The sequence below is a fragment of the Gallus gallus genome, chromosome Z (assembly GCF_016699485.2).
Source record: "Gallus gallus isolate bGalGal1 chromosome Z, bGalGal1.mat.broiler.GRCg7b, whole genome shotgun sequence".
NCBI lineage: Eukaryota > Metazoa > Chordata > Aves > Galliformes > Phasianidae > Gallus > Gallus gallus.
The window spans coordinates 22,425,387-22,450,685 of record NC_052572.1 but is presented as its reverse complement, the minus strand read 5'-3'; the positions used below and the strand labels follow the sequence as shown (position 1 = coordinate 22,450,685).

General features: G+C 40.6%; 1 protein-coding gene across 2 annotated transcripts; it reads right to left on the bottom strand.

Moving 5' to 3' along the window:
- Nucleotides 1-4,725: 4,725 nt before the first annotated feature.
- SLC30A5 (solute carrier family 30 member 5) lies at nt 4,726-25,227 on the bottom strand. 2 transcript variants are annotated; one of them, NM_001031419.3, is made up of 16 exons: nt 24,967-25,227; nt 24,611-24,733; nt 22,954-23,020; nt 21,909-21,994; nt 20,467-20,554; nt 18,433-18,520; nt 17,133-17,209; nt 14,649-14,819; nt 12,735-13,023; nt 12,154-12,362; nt 10,396-10,553; nt 9,663-9,792; nt 8,277-8,502; nt 6,657-6,883; nt 5,728-5,856; nt 4,726-5,175 (listed from the first exon to the last, which is right to left on the bottom strand). In NM_001031419.3, the coding sequence occupies exons 1-16, from the start codon at nt 25,038-25,040 to the stop codon at nt 5,005-5,007; spliced, it is 2,313 nt and encodes a 770-aa protein (NP_001026590.2). In that variant the 5' UTR covers nt 25,041-25,227; the 3' UTR covers nt 4,726-5,004. The 2 variants fall into 2 exon arrangements, with proteins under 2 accessions (NP_001026590.2, XP_025000475.1); XM_025144707.3 differs by lacking the exon at nt 24,967-25,227 and having other exon boundaries at nt 4,728-5,175; nt 24,507-24,624.
- Nucleotides 25,228-25,299: the final 72 nt, after the last annotated feature.

The following is a 25,299-nucleotide window of genomic DNA, read 5'->3' as shown; positions in this document are numbered from 1 at the left end:
AACCAGCGCGAGCCGCCCGGCCGCGCGCACTTCCGCCCGCGCGCCGTGGCCAACAGCGGCGCCGCCCCGCGGCCGGAACGGGCCTGGCGGGAGCTGCGTTTCTCCTCAGGGCGGAGGGTTGGCGTGTGTAGGCAGGGCACAGCGGCTGTCGCTGGGCGAAAGCCACCCGGTACGTGACACACCGGGGTTCACTCAGCGTCGCCGCCCGCCCATCAGCCGCAGCCCCCGCCCGCGGACCCGCAGCTCAGAGCAGGCGGGGACAGGGAAGCAGGAGAACAGGAGACAATCTTTATTATTAGAAATAAAATATATAAGACACATAATAAATAGACGCCCATTGCTACTGGAATTCAGAGAAAGAATCCACCAGAGGCAGGGCGAGGTCACAGATGAGCGGGGAGTGCAGCTCCATCACGGTGCCTGTCCTGAAGCTTTCGCTCCTGGCGTATTTGTTCTTTACTGCCTGCAAACAGAAAAGGAAGAAAGCGGCACACAGGCACTCCAACCCCGCGCTTAGAGGCGGTCTGGAGAGCACTTACTCACGTGTCTCTATTAGCGAGTTTTATAGCCAAGCAGAAAGCAGCAGCCATGGATGGAGGGAAGTGAACCACATCGTAGTCCAGGATGGATAACTCCAGCGGGAGCTTCCTCATTCCTCATCCACTGCTGTTCCTTATCCACCTATAGTAAGTCAGATTTGAGTATGGGCCTTCCCCAAGGCAAAAGCATCCTGTCAACTCTAACAGCGTTGCCTTTGTTTAGTCAAGGAGGAAGAAATACTTCCTTAGCAAGCACACTCAAGCTCTAGGCTTGACATGGCAGTGGCTTGCTTAACCACCGAGCAGTGATCAGCCCGGTTAGGTTGCTGGTGTCCTTGTAACAGGTGTCTAGCAATCACCTGCAGTATCAGGCGATTCGACTCTGCTTTTGTCTGGGCTAGGCTCAGTGACTGAAAGCCAACAGTTGCTAAAATGTTGCAATGCTCAAATGCGAGTTTTGAACCATTTTTACAAGCTGTGACAGTCAAGTATTGCATCTTGCAGGACTGCTTACCAAGTACCTCTTTTCAACTTTACCTCTGCAAATTTTGAAGCTCTTCTTAGAAAGCGTAGAGGGAGAGGACGACCAACTCGGCGGACTGCGGGAGAACGGAGCACACTCAGCGGCACTGGCAGAACGGGGCCGCGCGGCTGCGGCCCCTCCGGGAGCGGAGGGCCGGGAGAAGGAGGAGGGGCGGCCGGACCCGGACCGGCGGGGCCGCGCTCCCCGCCCGACACGAGCACGACGGGGCAGAGCGGGAGCCGGCTTCGCCCGCACAACACGAGGGGCGGCCGCAGGAGGTCGGGAGCCGCCCCGCTGCGCGACTCTGCCGCGGTCCGTGCGGCTGGCCGCGGAGCCGTCCGGGGCGCCGGCCCGCACTCACCCTGTCGAAGTTCTGTGGTACGGCGCGGCGCATCTCAGCGCCTTGTCTTGGAGTGGAAGCTGTTGAAGTTGAAAGTAGTGCGGCTCGACGCTCAGCGTGAGCCGGCGGCACCGGCTTTAAATCAGCCGCCTGCTGCTACAGCACGCCGCCACCCGTTGGCTCCCGACAGCGCCTGCCCTCCTCTCAGGGGCGGGCGGGGGGGCCGGCGCGGTGCAGTGCAGCGGTGCGGTCGGCAGGGGGCGCTGTGGTAGCCGCAGGGGACGGGGCAAACTGCCGTACGCGGCGCCCGAGCGCTCCTTAAATCCGGCAGCGTGGGACCGCGAGCGCTGCCCTGGGTAGCCTGTCCCAGCGCCCACCGCCCTCCGGTGAACCTCTAGAGCCTCTTCCTAACACCCTACCTAACCTCCCTGATGCAGTTCCATGCTATTCCCTCAGTTTCTACCGTTGGGTAGCAGAGCAAAAGGGAGCAAAAAGTGTATTTCATGGAGAAGCCTCATTTTATAATTAGCTAATCGATCATGTGCAGAATATAATATAAGGCTGCTGTGAACAGGTGAAGCCTAGATCAAGTGTCCCCAGCCAGGAGAACTACAGGGGGAACTCAGCCCCTCCCTGGCATTTCTTGTTGAAGCATGCTCCCAAGCTGCGTGCTGTCCCGTAGCCCTAACCCTGCCTGCAATGGGACCTGGAACTATGTACTTACACAGACTTCTTAAAAATACACTTCCCCGTTACCATCTGTCAAATGTACAATACGTCGCTGCAGTTTGTTTCAAATCAACTTCATCTTTGAACGTGCCTCACAGGATCTGTCTGCATGCAAACCGAGTGAGCAGGATACGAGCTTCCCTGCTGTACCACTCATCAAAATACAAAATCAATTGGCCTATGCTTGTGATTTAAGAAACTGCCCTTACAGCACACTTCTCTCAGGCCTTATGAAGAGCTTGAACCCTTTCTTTGAGGCTTACTGGCAGATAAGGGCTCTTGTGAAACTAACTTCAGATGGATAATTGTATTCCTGTCAGGGCATCCAGGAAAAAGAGTGAGCATGTGTGTGTGTTTGGGAAAATATGACATGCATCTTTGCATGCTGTTTGTCTGTGAAGATGCTGGCTTGCACTCGCCTGTGAAGTATTCATGAGATGGCTGAACCTCATCTAAGATGTTCCCAGCCATCTTAATGTGTTTTGTATCCCAGTATGAGCAGCCAAAGCAGGAAACCAGCATTTGCTTACTGAGAGCCATGACAACCAGTAAGGCTTTTTCAATTAGGCTAAGCTAACTTGCATGTAAAACCCAACACAAAACAACAGCTTAAAACCAACCAAAAACCAAAACAACAAACTCTTTTCATCTACTGAGACTGGGGTAGTGCTCAGTTTCGTAAAATGCTGTCAGTGCCACTGCAGTCACTTCAGAGCGAGTGCTACATTTAACTGAAGCTTTTTGCTTGAAAATGGTTTTCAAAACCAGAAACCATTTGCTATGCTTTTGAAACAACTTTAAGTGCAGCACAGTCACTGAACTGCCATGAGCCTCGCAGAGGAGGGAAGGTGAGAAAAATACTGCAAAAGGCATGAAATTGGAGAAACTGGCATCAGACTTTGAGAATTCTGCTGGTTCTGCAGTACCATCCTGGGAAATAAGGGACTTCAGGATGATCAACATTCACTACACAAACCCATATAAAAGCAACACTCAGATGCTTTCTGACCGTAGTCTTTCAACTCAAAACAACACCTGCAGGCAAATACAGCACCAGCAGGACAGAACAGAATGCCAACTTTAACTGTTAGAAGAGAAACATCTCAGTTTGTATATACAGTCTGATCACAAGCAGAACTGTTCAGGGATATTTCAGACCGTACTGCTGCTAAAACTGATCTGATACAGTAAATTTAAAACACTTTACCTAATTTCAGTAATATCAAGAATTAAGTCTCTATTACGACACACAGGTATGTAGAACAAGAAAGCAGTATCACAAGATAGGACTGCTGTGATACACAGAATTATGGAATACGTACTCACTCTTGCTAACTCTTGGTTCCTGAATTTCAAGGAAAATATTTAAGAGCTTTCAAGCAAGAGAAGGAGGTAAAGGAAGATGGAAAGGTAACTGCCTCTGAAGACACATATTATGAATGCTGCAAACAGGTTTTCCCTAAGGAGAGATATGCCCTCTCCAAGACCCCAAAATGCATTTATTCTTTCTTAAGTACATCCTTTTTCTTTCCCATCAGTGACTTTTAATTTACAGTTTGTTTCAATAGCTTGCCAAGACCCAGACTACTACAGTGTGGCATTCTAAACCTGGACTACTTCCTTGGGTAATATATAATCAGTGTAATTTGCTACAGTGCACCTGCAGCTGTATTATGTTACAGTTCAATTATATATATATATATATATTTAAATCTAATAGCTCAATCATGCCCTTACTACCTATCCAGAATGGAAGACTTTCCCTTCTGACTATCTAGATATTCAATCACCACAGCGTATCTTGAACAAAATTCAAAGAAAAAAAAGCAACTGAATAGCACTTTAGCAAAGACTGAGTCACAAGCAGCAAAGATTTCACCTGCCAGTTCACTCAGTCGCTTTCCCTAATCTATTAACTGCCAGTGTAAAATAGGTTTTGGCACATCTGAAAGCTCAGGAATAGTTAAGAATATGAGAATATGAAGTCCATCTAACTTGTTATTCTCTACAATAAAAATCAAGTAAATGACAAAGCAATCCATCTTGCAGAAGTAAAGATTTGCTGAGTGTTAGCATACTCACCAATTCACGACTTTAAGCTACTAACTACTGTGTTTGCAGTTATTCACAAAAATGTACATCTTCTTTTAGAGGTTTTTTGATTCTTAGTCCTTCCAGCAAACAAAAGAAACTGTCTGCATCTTTTTTTCGAGTTTCTCACGGTTAATGTGGATTTATCCCCTTAAGAAATAATTTGATGTAAATTTAAAATGGTAACATCTATTTGCTCTGATGCAGTAAAATTAGGTTTATAAATCAGTACTAGATGCAGAGACATAATATAAAAACTGTCTACTTATTACCTATTAAACTCTGCAAAAAATTCACCTTTGAGTTCAGCTTAATTTTTACTCCCCATAATAAATGTGTGAATATTTTTTATTCAGTCTTCAAGCTACTTTAGGAAGAAAGAAAAATATTTTTCAGTTGAATCTGTTTGTAGCCCAGTATAAACTATTTCAGTTTCTTACTGCTAAAATAAATTTGTGAACACGATGATCCATACTTAATACTATACACATGGAATACATAAATGTTCATCCACCAGTGGTAAGATTTCTGTTTAATTAACACCACACAATGTACAGTACTTAGGATTTCCATTATTTTCACATATACAGCAAATATTATAGTCCTTATTTTCTTTACAAAAGCATCTTGACTCAATCTCAATACAGATACAGTGCTTAAAAAAATCAAGACTATAGTACATTTTTTTTCTGTACATGTATGTGCAATATCCCCAGACAAAAATAATACAGACATGGAATCCTACAGATTTACCATCTACCCTTTGGCTAAAATATTTTTTGTCACATTATATAAGTCCCATCTTTGTAATATTTCATGGATTCTAGATGTTGAGTCATTGCAAGTACATCCTGAAATCCTGTACTGAGGCCAGACATGTGTTGAAAATAAGCTTCCTTCTCCACTTGGACAGTTAGGTTATTTACTCCAGCATCTTTCAGAATTGCTGTAACCTGAATATAACATTAATATTACACTTTATAAGCATATCACAATAACTTACTCAATTGTCACTCCGAAATATTGCAGATTACAAAAATACCATCATAAAGAATTTCAATTTTCTGGCAGAGTGAAGAATAGCTTCATACAGTAAGGCTCTGCAATTTCTGCAAATTCTCAGCACATCACATAAAGAAATAAACAACCTTTGAAGGTGTTTGAGAAAAAAGCACCCAAGGTTGACAGGTATTACAAAGTCAGTAACAAACCCATGTCAGCATCTAGACTTGCCTGTTTTGAAACATGGAACTAACCTCCTCCTCCCTTTCTCATAGCAGATATAATTCCACTATTCATGTTTGCCTCACTCTTTTTTTTTTTCTTTTTGTTTTTGTATTTTGTTTCTTTTGGGATAAGTTTTGGCAAACAACACTTCTATGACAGCAGATCAGGGCAAATACAGCATTTGAGGCCAGCTCTAAGGCATTAAATAACAGCTTACAAAAACAGTATAACAGAGTAAGAAATAATATGAAAAAAAGCTTAAAAATTTTGCACCTTACCTGCTGTACAATTCTCTGCTCCATCACATCTGATACCACTTGCACATGTATCGTACCTGCCACAACACTTGCAGAATGACACCAAAAATGAGGATCTCTGTAGGATATGACTCCATCTATTTTCTGAATCTGTAAAGAATTTACATTAGCAATGATTATTTTCAAAAACACATTTTAAACTTGCATGCACATGCAAATTACATGCGCACTGATAACAAATACTCCACAGGGAAACAAAGCTGCATTTCCAGCTAAGACATAGAGAAATAACGTAGCACCTAGAGGCCACCACGATACTGTTGAACACTAGATGTTACAAGCCAAAGGAAAACCGAGCAGAGAGCAATGTGAAAAGGGATGAGTTAAAAAACAATACTGTTGGAGTCTCAGAAACATCTATGGGCAGACCAACTTTGGTCTAGGCTTTAAGTTACTTATAGGGTATCTGTTACATTGTTATCTAGGATAGGTAGCTGTACAGTTACCACAGCTGTAGGTTTTTCAGAAACATATTTCCATAATTCATCATTTTTAGAAATTGATCTTTGCGCTGGGCCTGGTGGGGACATAGCAGCCTGCATGGTATTCTGTTCTGGATTTGTAGCTAAAACAGTGTTGATAACATGCTGGTGTTTTGGCTGTTGAACATGGGTTGTAGATTCCGGGCAACCTGCTCTAGCTTTTGATCCAGCAGCTGGCAATCCTGCCTGCGGCAGGGGAGTTGCAAGTAGGTGATCTCTGAGGTTCCTTCCAACCCAAGCCATTTTATGACTCTACGGTTGTCAAGAGTTCCTCTTTTTCCAACCTTGATCCAATCCAGAAAGTCTGCTATGGGTGGACCAGAAACTGGGAAGACACACAGCAGGGACAGCTGACCCAAATGGCCCACAGAGATGCATAAAAAATCTGGGGTAGAAGGGAGTTCTGACCTTTTCTAAAGCAGCATGCAGATCTTTCTCCTGTTCTGGAGGTATCCTCAACAAAAGCACTTGACAGGCATCTTTCAGTAGTGGGATAACACTGAGAAAAATCAACGTAGCAATAAAAAGAGAGCAGAGGGGATCAGCTATCAGCCATCCGAATTGCTGAATAAACGTGGTAGACACTATAACACCCACGCTGCCAAGAGTGTCTGCTAACACGTGCAGAAACACACCTGAAAACAAAACACAATGAGTGATTAAGAAGAACATTTCTGCTTAAGATGTACATAGATGTTCATTAGCAACACGTTCACTTTCATGACATCAGCCTCCCTCAAGCCACTTGCCTAACCTGCTGCAAAATGAAACAAAACATTTAGTTTAACTAGTATTTAATTAGAAATCAACATTGGGAAGAAAAGGCATTTTCACTGTATATTACAATAATGCAGGTAGACATTTACAGATTAAACCACATACAAATACAGTCTTACTTTGTTAGTGGGACTTGTTTAATACATACTCCCTTGACAGGGATCAGTCCTTATTGATCTTCAACAGAATACAAAAAGATCACTGTGAATGCACTGGCCTGCTCGTACTGACAGGTACTAATCTATCATTTGTTTTTCTGTAGGCTAACTCTGCTCAAAGTTTTAAGAAGACTGTCTACGAACTTTACGAATAATTCTTTATAGTGCTTTAATGGCCGGCATCATTCCCAGTGTAAACTCAGACACAGTATAGAAAAAATTATTTCTAATCATTTCTAAGACTAGTACTTACTAACGGCCAGGATTTAAAAGAATGCTGAACAGTTTTAGAGATGGGAAGACATTACAATATAATGCCTGAAAACAGAAGAGTCAACTTAAGTAATGACTGATATAAAATAATCTGTGAGATAGGAGACTTAGCTAAAATGCACATGCTCTGACAAGCTTACACAAAAGGTCATTCTTCTATAGACTTTTATATAAGTGATGCAGTTGGTAAAGAACTGCCTTCTAACTGATAGGGAAGAAGAGTCTAAGAAGTAGCTGTTCTAAAATTTTATATGTACTGCCCTTCTCAGCTTCCAATTTTAGATTTGGAAAAAATTTCATCTTTACCACCTTTTCTTCTGAATCACAAATAGAAGCATATTGCTTCATATCCCAGATTGATGGTCTGCATTTGCTCTTCTGCTTCTTTATCACTTCCCCCAGGGCTTTTACAACCAGCTGTAACATGATACCTAGAAGTATGGCAATAGCTTTATAGACAGAGACGCATTGTTATGTGGAACTTAGAAATGGTAACTTCATTTTTTTTTTCAGTAAGGTTCATGATGACTAAGGTTATTAACGTTAACAAAGACTGCAGATTAATGGTTTGCATTGGTCCTTGGGTATCACCCACATCTCAGAAAGCCATGTGAAAAAATAATTCAAGTTATGTTCTTTAAGTAAAACTCACTAATGAATAAACCCTTTGAGAAATAAATGCATACAGTGTTATTCGATTGCCAGATCATTTCTGGAGGGAGATTTCAAGAATGATACGTACTATGGGGGTTAAATCTGAAAAACATCAAGTCTGCTGTAGACCAGATACGTTATTTATGATTCAACAATCCATACTTGCCTCTCATGTTGGTATTCATGCCTCCTCCTGAGGACACATGGGAATGTCCGTGGCTGTGCCCATGGTCATTGTGGGAATGGCCATGCCCATGGCTGTGGCTGTGTCCATGGTAAGAATGGCTGTGCTCATGTGAATGACAGCCTCCACGAGAAGCCCCGTGGGAGTGTGCGTGGCTAAAGGCACAGATACCAACCAGGTTTACAATCAACCCTCCAACAGAGACTGGCTGTAAGAGGGAGAGAAATGTTTGATGTCACTACGTATTCCAACCCCAAATCCCACCCAACATCTAACACCAAAATGCAGCACCTGATACCCACAAATCATGAGAAGGTGGCAACTTAAGTTTCAAGAAGGAGACTTGTTTTTATTTACTTCCAGAAAGAGAAAGTGTTTTGGCTACAAGCCTTGTGTTACCCTCATTCATTGGCGGGAAAAAATGTGTATAAATCTATTTAAGACATGTATACGTATCTAAAATTGTAGTTAACTGAAGACAACAACTACTGGTTTATTCGTTGTGATTTTTCTCTCCTTACATATTATTCTACTCTCGAAAAACATGTGATCTGCAATAGAGTAATTTTAGCTAATACACAAGTTAAGCAAATGCTCAGGGGCTATCAGGCCTTCAGTTAAGTCAGGCCTTAAATCCAGCAATGCACACATTTGATTTTACCTACACGAAAAACTTCGTTAACAAAATGGCTAGAAGAGAGCACAAATTCATGTGTATGGGGGAGAATAATACAAATGAAACTACAAGTACAATAAATGGAGGCTTAGACTCTCGGAATTCTATAATTAAAAATTTGGTTTGAAGAAAATAAATGACAAGAGTTTGGAAGTAAGCAATGAAAGCCTGAAAACTTAACTAGGGAGCCCCCGGAGAGGGCATGGAAAGTAGTGAGACACAGACACTGTTATCTTAACTACTCAGCAGCTTCATGATTACTTATGCCATAGCAATGCAATCATTATTATGTTACAAATCCTGACTTTTGACATTTCTCAGAGAAAAATACAGAAGCTTTTTTGTACTAACTGACATTGGTATACACAATAGCAGAGCCAAGTTTAGTCTTGTACAGATTATTTTCTTAGTATCTTTTTTTGTTGAAAGCCAACCATTTGAAAAGATCAGTTTTAACATCTTTGAAAAAAAAATAAAAACAACTTTAATAATTAAATTATATTCAATCCTATATATTTCCATATTTAAAATTACCTGTGGTCTGGATTTCAAAATTATAATTATCCAGTGGAGAATCAAGACACAGTTTAGACTTCTTGAGCATGCAATTTCAGTCTTTTTTTTTTTTTTAAGATCAAAATAAACCATCAATTAACTGCAAAACAGTATCCATATGTAACAATAAAACTTACAGTTAGCATATTTGTGTCTATGTCTGGAGGGTCTACCAGTCTGGCCACTGACTCCATGAAAACAAAGAAAGCGATTACCATCAAAAAGAGGCCATTAATAAAACCAGAGAGAATTTCTACACGTCCGTATCTGAAAGACAATATCAGCACTTGAAAGCAATGAACGAGTATCCTGCACAAATTTCGAAGTTATATTAAATTTTAACATATTTAATACAACTTTGATATACTTTTTTCTTCCTCGGTCCTGTGAAATCCTACCTTAATGTCTGGGCTATTTATTTTTGACCAATAAGTGGGTAGCTTGCAACTGTTCATAGATCAATAGCAGAAAATTTTAATAACAAGTATTTTTTAATATATACTGTACATGTAGGGCTTCAGGCTCAATAACTTTTAATTACACTAGTGCACATGAAATCCCCACATGAGCACTGACTTTCAACATACTGTTAGAACATATACACATACACTGTACACATATACAGTGAGAACGTTTCTATATAGTATTTACAGTGAAAGAGATTAACGCTCATCAGATCTCACACACTTTTTAGCTGTGGTAACAGTGGAATGACATGAACACGAATGGAGTAGAGACAAGACACAGCAAAAGAACCAAAGAAGCACGCACGATTAAAAGCATCCTGAACATATATTTACAGTGGGACATTTTGAAAATAAGCAAGTAGAATAATTTTTGGATAGTCTTTAATGGAGTTAATATACATACCCATAGGAAAATATGCGAGTTGCTTTCCATCTTGTCATCAGAGCTGCAAAAAGCCCCATCACTAATGCAGAACAATCAAAAAGCATGTGAAATCCATCAGATATAAGACCAAGGCTATTGGTCCATACTCCATAAAAAAGCTCCACAAAAGTGAAAGCCTGAAATGAAAAGGAGTTTAAGTTTTTCCTGGAAGATTACATTGTAATTTAATGTCTTGTCAGTTAGCAGAGAAACCTCTTCGTGGTATGTTTCCTAGTTTTCAAATTGTATTATTCAAAGTATTTCCAGACCATTTTCTTTCTCCAAGGGAGCCCACCCTTCCAAAAGCCACAGATGAATGAGTAAATAAATAAATCCAAGTTTTCACTTAGAATTTTAAATGACAATTATGGAGACAAATATGTATGCACTGTCATTAAACACTGTAACTACTTTAATCTTACCAATCATGAGCATCAAAATCAATGCTGTTAATCCATGTTTTGCATAGAGCGTTTACAAAACATGTCAGGATGAGCAAAACAGGTCTAGCTATTGGAGTTAAATGGGAGACTCAAGGCAGTTACATACAGACTTATTTCCAAGAGCCAGTGTAAGTAATTGAAAAAAAAAAAAAAAATTGAACTAGAAAAAAAATAGTTTTTATAATTCTGTCTAAATTTAAGGGAACACTATTTAACTGTGTGGGTGGCTGAGCACTGGCATAAGTTGTCCAGAAGCTGCAGAGTCTCCCCCTTGGAGATCTTCAAAATCTGCCTGGACGTAGACCTGGGCACACTGCTCTGGATGTCCCTGCTTGAGAAGCGGTTGGATCAGATGGACCCAGCAGTCCCTGCCTACCTCAGCCATTCTGGGATTCTGTGATCCTGGTCATACATCTACGAACACATGCTTCACAAGTTATAAACATCTAAAGAAGGTAGCTGTTCTTCATGTCAGACTAGCCTAAGCACCTTATGTAAAGAGTAAAGTATCAGCATCTGAGTGGCTGAAATAAGTAACCATGTACATACTCTAGTAATTGACCAAATTAACTGCTACCAGTTCTCCTACAGATTCCAAAACAGAAGAATTAAAAAAGAAAAAAAAAACCAAGAACCTTCTCTGATTATCGGACTGTTTCCATATTAGAAGTTAGTGTTCAGAAGGATATACTTTTCATTTATTATTCTTTACTAACTGGTCTGCCTGTATACTTCTTCTCTCATCTTTCAAATTCCATAATGCAATTCCTTAAAAGTTTTAATTGATACTTCATTTTTTACCCACTATTCTCCTACATAAGTGGCAGAGAGCTTTGCAAATTTTATCAATCTTGCTCACTGCCCAACCCTTCGCTCTTCAAGATAGGGGAGCTAGAAATAAAAACTGTTAGAAACAGTCTACTCCAAGATTGGATTACTCAATCCCACTCTTATTATTACGCCTCATTAGTTTCATCTTATCTGCTGGTAACACTGACATACCTCAGTCTTGAACAGGAACCTGCTATTCTTACACACATTTACTTGCTGGTAAACTAGTTACACACAGAATCAGTGCTCCACTATGCTAACAAATCAATGTAACTTGCCACTTACTGTAAGGTTAGCATAAGAATCTTGAATTTTAAGATTCTATCTAATGAAACTACACTAACAAGGACCCCTTAAAAACAAAACAACCATTCAATCAATAAATCAATCACAGGAATCATTTAAAGAATAACTCTTCATACTGTATAACTGAGCTGAAAAAAAAAAACACAGGCAGGCTTACCAGATTTAGGCACAAGAAATAGAAGATCTGCCTAGAATCATACTCCTCAAGAATCTGTTTCAATGACTCTTTAATAAAACGTGGTAATGACTGAGAACTCTGCTGTATTGCATCACCCATGAAGTTATATAGAGGAGTGCCTTCAGGAGAATAGCCAATAAGGGTGCCCTTTTGCCCCTTCCTGGAGGGGGAGGACAGGATATTGGCCGCTGCAAAGAAAATATTGAAATTTTTATTTATATGAAATAGCTGTGAAGCTTATAAACAATTTGTTATATCATAGCCATAGATAACATGAAATTACAAGGTAGTAAACTGATTGTCAACTTCATCTTAAGGCTCATCATTATATTTCATTACTAAGTAAGATTACATTAATTACTTCCTCAGCAGATACACTGCATTGTTTTCTTTTTTGTTTTGTTTTTCGTACAGTAAGAGGGTGCAAAGTTGCACGCTATTTTTATCCAAAAGAATCCACACAAACTCATTCAAAAGCATTTTGCATACTGCTATTTTCTCACTGGCTTCCAAGAAACATGGATAACAGATTTTTTTAAAAGAGAAATATGAATACGTACATAAAATGAAGAATACAGCACTCACTACCACTCCTCCAGAAAGAACGTGTTCTGTGCTCTCATGGTGGGCTGGTTTGTTCATAGCTCGAAGCTGGTCTGTTATTGGATGTGTCCAAAAGTTGCCAAAAAGCAGTGCACTAATGAATATAAGGAAGGATCCGTATCGAGCACATTTGGAAGATTCCATCTTGACAGAGCATATGGACTCCACATAGAAATCCAAAATCACAACAAAAAATATCACTGTTATGAAAGGCATGATGAGAGAAGACCAAGACTCAACTTTGCTCTGCAACAACAGAAAAAAGAAAAACACATTTCAAACAGGATTATTTACCATTACACCACTTTCATCCAGTCCACTTTCATTAAAAATCCCTTCAGTGATCCGTCAGTACTTCTGTATTTCAAACTGATCATATAAAACTGTAAAACCAAACATCATATAAAACAATCAAGCTATAGAAAGACAAATGTAGGTAATAAGCATTCCTATAACTTATTTAAAGCTTTCCCATGCTTAAAAACAGAACTGTGTGAAATGCAGTGTTTGCATCATTCTATTATCCCTAATCAGGAGGACAAAATGAACATATCTTTTAAATTACAATATAATTTGTATTCCTACTGGGTGGGGAGGGAGGGAAGAGGGGAAAGCCATGCATTTATAGTAATTATTCCTGTTCAATGCTAGTAAAAGAACCCAGGATATATGTGAAGGTAGAAATACAAAATAATGTTATCACATAAAAGAGGAAATAAAGTTCAATATCTTCATCACTGACACAGATGATGGCATTGGGTGCACCCCCATCAGGTTTGCAGACAACACCAAGCTGAGTGGCGTAGTCAATACACTGGAGAGAAGGGAAGCCATGCAGAGGGACCTGGACAGGCTGGAGAAGTGGGCCCATGTGAACCTAATGAGGTTCAATAAGGCCAAGTGCAGGGTGCTGCACTTGGGCTGGGGGAATCCCAGGTATTTATACAGACTGGGGGAAGATCTCCTTGAGAGCAACCCTGCGGAGAAGGACTTTGGGGGTCCCAGTAGATGAGAAGCTGGACATGAGCCAGCAGTGTGCACTTGCAGCCCCAAAGGCCAACTGTGTTCTGGGCTGCATTAAAAAAGGGGTGGCCAGCAGGGAGAGGGAGGTGATTGTCCCCATCTACTCGGCTCTTGTGATGCCCCATTTGGAGTACTGTGTCCAGGCCCGGGGCTCCCAGCACAGGAAAGACATGGAGCTCTTGGAGGAGGTCCAGAGGAGGGCCACTAAGATGATCAGAGGGCTGGAGCACCTCTCCTTTGAGGAAAGGTTGAGGGAACTGGGCTTGCTTAGCTTGGAGCAGAGAAGGCTCTGGGAAGACCTCATTGCGGTCTTCCAATACTTGTAGGGAGCATATAAACAGGAAGGAGAATGGCTGTTTACGAGGGTGGATAGTGATTGGACAAAGGGGAATGGTTTTCAACTGAGACAGGGGAGGTTTAGATTAGATATTAGGAGGAAGTCTTTCACAGAGGGTGGTGATGCACTGGAACAGGTTGCCTGAAAGGTTGTGGATGCCCCATCCCTGGAGGCATTCAAGGCCAGGCTGGATGTGGCTCTGGGCATCCTGGTCTGGTGGTTGGCGACCCTGCACATAACAGGGGGGTTGGAACTAGATGATCACTGTGCTCCTTTTCAACCCAGGCCATTCTATGTTTCTATGAAAGTATCACACAAATATGTACATTAAAACGCAGAGGAACCATTTCATACAGAGCGCACTCTCTCTCTCTCAAAAAAAAAAAAAAAAAAAAAGGGACAACTTTGGTGGTTGTAAATCTTTCATTTAAAACATTCTTAAGTTGCATTTCATAAGAAAAAGAATTACAAAAAATGATCTATTTTTTGTAGCATGTGCTTTCTATCTTACCTCTGTTGTCAGAGAGAGGACAATGACCCACGGGCACAACAGAAGCACAGAAACAAGATGAGATAAAGCTTGAAGACGTTTGGCTCCACCTACATCGACAGAAAGCTTTCGAGAAGCCATGTGAAAACCAACTTTGCAACACAGTGCCAGTACCAGAAGCAGCACTCCTCCCTGGAAACAAAGAGAGATCCTGTCAATCTTCTCATGAGCCACAAAAGTGAAAGCCTCCTCATTACTCCAAACAAAGTCATTTGCTTTCCTTATCAACAGAAAACAAAGACAGTATATTTCATCTAATTCACGGATTTCCAACCTTTTGGCTTGCCTGGGTCACACTGAGTGAAGATGAATTGTCTTGGGCTGCATGTAAAATATGTAGGTTGCTACATAAGTAATGTCTCCCTTTTATTTCTATGGAAACTACAACAGACACAGAGACAACAATAATACTATTTGATAGAGCAAATTTTCACCTACCAAACACTACTGTTCAACATAGTCACCGTCATTAGCTATGCATTTTCACCAGTGATGAACAAAAGCCTGCATGCTGCACTTGTAAAAATCTGTACAGTGGAGGTGACACTGTCACTGCTGCCACTGCTGAAATGCACCACCCTCTGCATTGCTGTGCTTATATCCACTATTTGGTCTCCATAAATGTTTAGCAAGCATCAGTGAATGTCAGTGGGTGCCATTTGTAGGAATGTTTGTGCCATGTGTAGGAATTCAATGACATAGCTTTGTTTCATGTGCCTATGTCTGATGTCATTTTGTCGAACTGCTCCTCTGCTGCCATCTGTACAAGGCAACAAAATGCAATGGAATACTGGTGAGAAAGTTCAACTTCCACTGCCATACCACCAGCACCTGCCTCTGGGGCTATGGGCCAAAATAATAAAATAGGAGGCATTACTTTCAGAGCAGCCCTTGTAAAATGTATCATATAGTCAATACATGTAAGTAACAAAACTTATTTTAATCTTTTTAGTTAAAGAGAGCAACAAAATCATACAAGTGGTGGAGTATCTGAATTGTTTTTTTGCAAATAATGCATCACCCTGGTTCAATGGCAGCAGCTGCAATTCTTAGTGAGGTCTCCAGGTGTTCATCAGAGATTTTTGATGGAATTTTACTCTTTCTGTACTTCATCTTTTACAAGAGCAGTTCACCAGTGTGCGTACTGCCAAAAAGTGATGAATGAGGCATGACTGGTTGGGGAAGGATATTTCTCTCTGGTAAGAGAAGGCTTACAAGAGTCTAGTAAAGAGACAAGACCAAATTTTTGAGTTGAATATCTGAATGCAACTCTATACATTCCACATGAAAATTCACAGGTAATGTATTTCTGTCAAGTGAAAATGGAGTTGCAAATATACCAAAAATACATATTTTTTTGGCAATCTTGAAACCTATTCTCAATTTTATTTTATTTTTTTTAAATCAAAATGGAGAGCAAGGATACCTATTTTTTGCTGTTCAAAGGACTGAGTTTAGTCAGTGTACCACAGTGCATACTGGGCTGGGCTGTACTTTACTTATGGGATGTTGGTTGGACAGGCCTGCTCTAATCGTTATTCTAGTTAAAGCAATAATGCAGCATATAAGATTGTACCTTAGTAGTATTCACAACATCTTCCATTATAAAAAAGAAAAGAAAAGCATTGAAAGTACACAGTCTCAAAGGAGTCATGCCACTTTGGCTTCGTTCTAATACTTTCACAACCTTTTCATTCGCATAATTGCATTGTAACATATTTCTTCACAGTATTTCAAGACTCTCCTATTAACAAATCATAAGATACTCCACATACAATATCTCTCTTAGATCATACTTGATTTTTGCAGTTAACCAGTCTCCCAAACGTCAAAGTTATTCTGATATTAAAACTTCCTCAGCTGTTCTAGATTTTTTTCATCTATTTTATGGATCAATGCACGAAATTTAGTAACAAGACTAAGCTAACAGTACAACTCACTCAGCCTAGTCAAACCTATACCAGTACAGTTCTGATTTACAGTTCCCACTCATTACAGTAGGACAACATAATAAGAAGTATCAGAACATGTGTCTTCAAATTCAAGTGTCTAAAGGAGAACACTGGGAAAAGATAAAGCAGAAACAAAACATAGACTGGAAAAGTGAGTAAGAAGTATCTTGTATGCAACACATTACAAAATCCAAAATACTGATTAAATTGAGTGTTTTATGATAATTTTAATGAGACTTTTTAACGTATGTGTTAAGGAAAGTGCTTATCAGCTATACGAGTATTTTGTAGGGACTGGCTTGCTATACATTCTCGCTCAGATGAAACCAATCTTGCCCTTGGTTAAGATGCAAAATTTACAGGGCTTATTTAGTTCTGATTTGTGACTGCAGTGCTGATCTTTCTTTTTTGATTTCGAATTCTGAGCTGCAGAAATTTTTACCTACAAAACTCAAGTACATAATAACGTACTGAAACATCGTAAGTCATTTACCTTGTGATCTGCAACACCCAGGAAAGCAATGACTGTATACAGAACATGTGTAAGAGCACTGTCATGATGTCCCTCAGCTAAATAAAATTAAGGAAGGATTTCATTTGATTATTTTTTTTAATGCAAAAGACAGACAGAGGTACTAAAAGATCACTGAAACCAGAAGTAAGCAAACTGAACATTACAAGTTTCAAAGGTCCTTAAAAGTCAGGAAAGATGAAAATGTTTTCCACAGAAAATAGTTATAAATATTTTAAAACACAAGAACACAGACACTGTTAAATATTGCATAGCAGCCATAAAACAGAGTTCATGTTAATCTTGGCAACTAGACTTAGAAAAATATACTCAATAGTACTGAAATTTAGTAGAAGCACTAAAACAGTGATGTGCCTAGGATATGATCTACACTTTTTTTAGTTTATAAACATTTAAACTTTATAAAACTAAGAACAATTGACAAACACAATCCAGCAAATGTTCCACTAGTCGTAGCTTATGGAAAAACTACTTCTAAAGAGCACTTAATGAATTTACTTAAAATTTGGTTGATTCATCAGTACTATTTCTGAATATATCACTGGCATTCTTGATTCCATGTTTTCACCTTTCCTCAAAAAAGTTTACTTTCACTTTGTCATCATCTATATGACCGTGTTGTTACTTCCCATCCTTAGATACATACCCTTTTTCTAGCACACTTTACTATGATGAGAAGACCTGGAAACTTATATTAAAATCATATCCAATCTACTCAGTGGCTTTGGAAGCATGTTAGTAAGCTTCCACGTGCAGTTTAAACTTCACCATTTCTGGAATGACTGCAGGCTACTTCACATCATTTTTCAGCCTAGAAATGGTACTGACACTTCTACGGTGTTTACAAAGCATAAGAACAACTTTTCTGGTTAAACAAGAAAGACTGCCAGCTAGGCTGCCAACCATATACTGCACACAGTTGGGCTACAGTCATCATGTACACAATCTCAAAAAAATGAAAGCTAATCTAGAAGGTGTATAACAATCCACAATGGTCTGATATGTGCAAATTGGAAGGTGGCCATTAGTTACTACTGAATTTAGAGCACAGCTACAGATTTTATCAACAAAGCAAGCAATGTCATTAATTTGATGACAAATACCGGTACCTACATGGAAAGTAAAATCTTATGCTACAATATTCTCATAAACTACAATTTCTATCAATAAAAATATAAATACTTGCAATATAGTTCATTCAACTTAATCTACTCTCCCTACTCCGTTAGTAGTGAACACTTGTGGTAAGCAAGAAGGATACGATGTTCTGCTATTTTAGCCATGAGGTCATCATTATCAAAAAGCAGAAGGCAGATGACAGCGATGATGAAAAATGCAGCACCTCTTGTCTGGAGAAAAAAGAATAATAAATGCATTACAACATCCTGCAACAGTTTGATTTAAAAAATTCCAGGAGATTCCTCCTCCCACCACCATGCAAGTATACTTTAGTTCAATACGAAAAGTATCAGAAAAAAGCATTTTTGGAAAAAGCTGACATTGACAATATAATTTCTCATTTATTCTAGTTTTCAGATTTGCTGTATAACTCAGGATAAATCATGACTGTTAAAAGCAAGAAGACTGAATCTTGAAAACTTCAAACTTTCTTTATTAACAGTCTAGTTCTTCCAGCCAGAATGTACACCTACGAATGTCCAATGATTTAATGCTTTGTAGTGTCAAGAAGTCATAAACAAGATCTACTGGATAGACCGTAGAATTTTGTCTTATGAGAAGCAAAGGCTACAGCCCTGCACAAAGGCTCTAAGAAAGTAGAGCTCTGCAATTGCTTATATGAGGTAGGGACAAAAGTAATTATGAACTTCTTTACTGCAAGAGTGATGGAGCACTGGAACAGGCTGCCCAGGGGGATTGCGGAGTCTCCTCTGGAGATATTCAAGACACATCTGAACGATTACATGTGCAACCTACTGTAGGGAACCTGCTTTAGTGGGAGGTTGGACTTGACTGATCTCTAGAGGTCCATTCCAATCCCTTCAGTTCTGTGATTAAAAAAAAAAAAAAAATCCCAGCTGCCTGAGCTTTCACTACCCTGACTTTGAAAACTGCAGTTTTAGTACTCATCATCTTGACAAAACCCTGACATCTACAGCTAAAAACTGTTATTACAATTCATCCTCTGAAGTCAAACACAGCTATATCACATTGCTGTCTTGGAAAATCAAGTGACTTCCTTTTACCACAGTTCACTCCATAAAGCTGAAACACTCAGAGGATGAGGTTATTAATCCATTGTTTCTGCTTTCTTAGACATGTATCTGAACAACTAGGTGTAACCAAAGAACTTTTCTGAAGCTCTAAATCTACTCCTAGAGTCAATGATTAGAAAAAGACTTTTTCTCCTAGATGAACGGTCTCATGCTGAATGCCCTAAACAATATCAGTTTGAAGGGGATGAGGGGCCGGGCATCAAAGTAGTTACTTGGGCTGTTTATACCGCTCTAAGATACAAGTAAAAATGATTGAGGGACTCCAAGAGAAGTTACAAGACAAATTGTGAAATTCTCAGTTCGAGGCAGCACCAAAGCCAGCCTTTCTCTTACACAGCAAAAAACTCCATCCTCAAGTACACGACATCATAAATAATCTTCTTCCAGCCATCGCTGTTTTTGAATTCAGGTGGTGAAGGCTGCTAGGCATTGGGATCAGCTCACTCCATTTAGGGTTGGGCACAATTAGAGAATACACTGTGAAGCTGCACACGATGGAACTCAAGACAAAAGATGTCTTAAGTATATATCTCTGATTAAATGAAACACAGGGCCAAAAACTCAGTACCTACAGACTCATACAGAAACAAAAGCACTCAAAACTTTTTGTCAGAAAAATAAAGCATATGAAAAGCTACAGACATTGAATAGGTCATGTAGGGATCTAAAAGCTGTGTTGCTGACTTCAGTGCCCAAAGGCCAGGAGTACTATATACATAAATGTCCTTGACATGTATTTGGGTTGCTTGAATCCCAAATCCCATTACAAAGAATGCTGCAGTGCAAAAATCATTCTCAACATTCCCTTTCACACCCAAAAAAAGTTCTCAGATTGCTGTCATGGATCTCAAGCAGCCTCACCCACTGCTTCCCCCTGGGTGTCATATTTCTTACTTCAGTCAGTATACTTAAAATCTCACCAGTAATTAAACTAAAAAAAACCCACACGGTTATGATGAAAACAGGTCTAGAACTTTGTACGTTCTGGGTGAAGTGATAATTGTATTTATAGCATTGATGTATTTTTAACTTCTGGCAAAAAAGTCACCATGTTTAAATACCTTGGCTGGTCCTCCACCTGAGCTTGTGAACAAGACACTAAGGAGTGACAGCACAACCACATCACTGTGTTCAAACAGCAACAGTGTTCTATTTAAAAAAACAACAACAACAAAAAGTTAAATAAACACTCATGTCCATTTAGGAGGAGTTTGCTTCATGAGCATGATATATTTCACCTAAATTTCAATAGCAAAGGTGAGAGACTGATCCTGCTACTTCAACAGCAAGCTTAAACAACTCAAAAGCTGCATATCTATTTGTCTTCACCAGCGAAGTATCTAACTGGTGACAGCTAGACATATCACAGAACAACTTCCAGAGTCAAGTAATAGATCAAAATTTGTCATTTATCGATTAAATTATCACTTCCTTCAAGTAGTACAAGAAGATACTCACTTGCTCAGGATGGAAATATTACTCCCATTTAATATCTCCTCCAAAACTAAGTTTCTGGCTCCCAGAAAAAGAGGTCCTGTTCTGTTGTGTGACATCCTGTTTACTGAAGTGTTGATCATTCAACTAGCTAAAGCAAGCTCAGAACCTCTTTATTCTGACTTGCACACTACCTCCTTCGGGTAGCAAAGGCTGACTAACAAGCTGCAACAGCCTTCCAGGGCAGAACACAAGAAAGCAGTCAGGGTTAAATCTACAAACGTTCTCTGCTGTTCTTTGCTGAAAAATACAGCCAAGTAGGGACCACGTTACTGATTCTTCTTGGGAAGACACAGCATTCAGAAAACCATCACAGTATTTCTTAAAGAAATCATATTTTTCTTAGGTATGCTTTCTGATGTTCAGACAATAAAGCTTCAAATTCATAAAATTTAAGACTTTAAGCTTTACATTCCCTCTAAGTAAAGGTGTTTTTCTAAGTTGCTAATCTCTGTCTTTGTCATTCTTTTATTGCTACCTATTCCTACGTGCTAACAAACAGCACAAGTAATTTTACTTGGAAGATGTGCACTAATGCTACCCAGTTCCAATACAGCAGAGGCACGGAATGAGACTAAAACACTGCCCTGAAACAAATGGGGAAAGGAATTCTAGTCACCCAGCTGAATAATACAAACTCCTGTCACTAGCTGTCAAGCTGTGAATTTCAAAGTTATATACACTAGTGAGTTTACTAGTGAGACTAAGGCAACAATGAAAACCACAGTCAGTGTAATAGTGTTCCTTCTGTATCACTCACACCAGTAGTTTCAGCACTATCAAGAATTTCAATGGCATCTTGTCCAACAATGAATAAAGGAAATTAAAAGATGTACAGAAAATTGTCAGTGGTTTTTCCCAAGTAGCACAGAGGAAAAAGTAGAAAGGCTCATTTAAAATCTCAAAAAATAAGCCATGGGTCTGACAGATACAAGTGAAAAACAAAGGCAAAGATTAAATAAATGAGTTCAAAAAGACAAAACATTATTTACAGTAAATACATATTTACCTCAGTGGTCCACAAAGAGTTAGGCCAAAAAACCATAAGAGTGAAATGATACATCCCACAACAGCATGCTTAAAAATTTTGATCCACTATAAAAGAAAGGTATTTTGTTATTATTTTCTCCACAGTTTCAAAAGAAACAACTCAACATTAACATTCTTTTAGCACAATGGCTGTTGAAATGGACAGGAAAACATATGCTCTGCAAGTTCTACAAAAATTAGAGTATAATTATTTTCCTCTTACCTACTTTGTCAGGCAGCTTGCATTTCTATTTTGCACATACTCTGAACCCGATTTTTTGAAAATTTCTTTTCTGACAGAGCACTAGATTCTCTGATACAATCCTCAAGAGAATTCTTTAAAAACCCTTTTACATCAATGCTGAGAAAATTCAAGTCTATTAACAAAATAGCATTTTGACAGGTTATCTATTGTGCATGATAAACACATACGGCACCAGATTAAAATATTCAAGATAAGAGATTAAAATCTTAATTCTACAAATATTTACTATGTGTCACATTCCTGTGAATATAGAACAAATGGGAAAAAAGTTATTTCCTACAAATTAGAAAGTTGCAATTTGAGCTCTGCTCTGAATTCCTGGGATCCTAGGAACCCAGTGTAGCTCAGAGCAGCCAGACTGGCTTCCCATTACACAACATATACATGATGCAAAGAGCACTCATGGGGTAGGGGCACACAACTGGCGCATTTTTGACTCTGACAGTCTGGAAATTGCTGTTTGGAACTGCTGAGGGCAGCTAAGTAAACTTTTTTCAAAAGTCTTGTCCACAAAACATATGCCTGCATGGAACTGAAGATCAGACTTTTCACCATACTTTCTGCAAGAGCTGACAAAAGCTAAAAATGCTACTGTGTTTTACAGTGCAGTAGATACTAAGTCAGTTAAACACTTCTAGAAATCGCAATGACATCCACCAAGTGGAGTAACCTCTGTTCCTCTTTCTGGGTGACTTCTGTTAACAGCCACGTTGTCAAGAACATCTACAAAAATGTGAGTTATTACTGCATGTCAACTCACCTGATGCTTGGTTACCACTTTTCCAGAAGAAAATGGTTTTTGAAATAAGACCATAAAAAATGCAGACCTGTTAAAAGGAGAAAGTTTTCTCTATTAATATATTAGCAGTCAGCTTTTTATTCAGATCAGTGCTAAATAACTAGGTGTCCCCTCACATCAGGACTACTTTACAAGTTTCCCTTATATTCTTCACTACAGTGTCACATTTGCACATTGCATTTTCCCTGATGCATTATTTGTGTCAGATCCCTGTTGATGATAACTGGACTTCGGTTCCAGTCAATTTTACATATAAATTCTTCTGAGAACAGTCAATGACAACATCTCGACAAAGTCCTGAGCTGGAAGGGAGCCACAAGGGTCATCAAATCCAACTCCTTGTTCCACATACTATCACCTAAAATTCAAACCCTGTGTCAGATAACACTGTCCAAACACTCTCCAGCTTCTCAGGGCTGTGACCACTGCCCTGCACAGTGTTTCAGTGCCCAACTACCTTATGAAGAGTCTTTTCCTAACCCCCAGCTGTCCCTCCTGACACAGCTCCATGCTGTTCTCTCGGGCCCTGTGGCTGTCACACAGAGCAGAGCTCAGCTCTGCCCCTCCACTCCCTGTGAGGAGCTGCAGCCACCATGAGGCCTCCCCTCAGCTCTTCTCCTCTGTGCTGAGCACACCCAGGGGCCTCAGCCACTCCTCTAGACCATCCTCTTCGTAGACTTCCTTTGGATGTTCTCTAATAGTTTTATGTCCTTCTTATACTGTGGCAGCCAAACCTGCACGCAGTGGTGGGGTGAGGCAACACTAGTGCAGTGCAAAGTGAGACAATCCCTCCCCTTGACCTGTTGTCAGTGCTCTGCTTGAAGAAGTCTACCTGTTGTTTACAAGAATCAAAATAACTGATCTCAGAGAAGTTTTTAGTGGAAATTTTAGTACAGTATTACTAACAGATCTTCTGTTAGCAAGATACATGCCCAAAGGCCTCCTTATATATGGAATACTGAATAAAAAGTTGTGTTGGAAATCAATGTTTCTTCCTCAATTGCAATCAAGAGTAAGTGATGAAGAAAAAAAGGTGATGTTGTTTGGGAACAGTCTACTGAGAAGCCCAGAAATGTAAATAAATTGAAATAAAAGGGAAAAATGAGGTTCCAAACGCTCCAGTGCTGCCAAGTTTATTATAGAAATGCTCTTCCATACCATATCAGCTGAACATAAGATAGGATCATGCAGAGTGCATCCTAACAAAGGTTGATTCTATATAGTTGCTATCAGTTTCTACACTTCAGCTCTCAATCAGGTAAGAATATCAGTTGAAACTTGTAAGAATTACAAGCATACAGGTTTTAACAAGAAGTACTAGTCTTCCACACCTTAAGAAAATTCAGACACATCTGAGTTTCCTATACTCAGTACTGTCATAGCACCATCAATTCCAGAATGGCAAAAATCTTTCAATCTCTGAAATTACTCTGAGCACAGAAGAGAAAGGAAAACACTGCTACAATCGCAGCATTTCCTGGATCCACTGCAGTGTCTTTTCCTTCGTGACTGACCTACAACGATACAGTGCAGGGCATCATCTTGACACCAACACAGCATTCTGCGGCCAAAGCGTGCAGCGCTGCAGCAGACAAGGCTTCACCTGTGGCGCACTCACCCCAGCTTCACTATGAAAATAAACTGCACAAGATGGACTGCTTTCAGGAGATCGTAGGATTCAAAGAGGCCCACCGCCTTCAGAAACTTGGCGAAGCACAGCAGCACAATATACCGAGTTAACCTATAAAAGCAGAGCAAATCGGTATTTGGGGCCACGAGGCACCACTCTCCTCACCCTCTCGCTGCCCCCTCACAGCCTCGCCGAGCGGAGGCCCCGGTTCCCACCACCAAGGACGAGGCCTGGCAGGCCCAGGGCGACGCCCGCCGCTCCCCAGCGGCAGCGGGGATGGAGGCAGCTGGCGCGGGGCGCACCGCGGCCCCCTCACCCGGCACAGCGCCCGTCCCAATCGTTACCGGGCGCTGGGCACATCCACGGGCCCCAGCACGCCGCCGCCGGCCAGGGCCTGGCTGCTGTACTTTTCCTCCATGCCGCGGCGAAGGAAGGGGCGCGCGGGAAGAGGCCCGCGGCCGGGCGCGCGCTCAGCGGCGGCCTCCCCCGCCCCAGGGACCCCTCATCCTCAGCCGACGCCAAGGCAGACCCAGGCCAGGCCGCGCACCGACGCGCACGCCCAGGGCACAGGCGTCGCGGCGGAACGGACGGCCACGTCCGCAGTCGTGGGAACCGCTCACTGCTGCGCGGTGGGGGGCGCGCGTGCGACAGCGTAGAGGACGCGGAGGGGAACTACG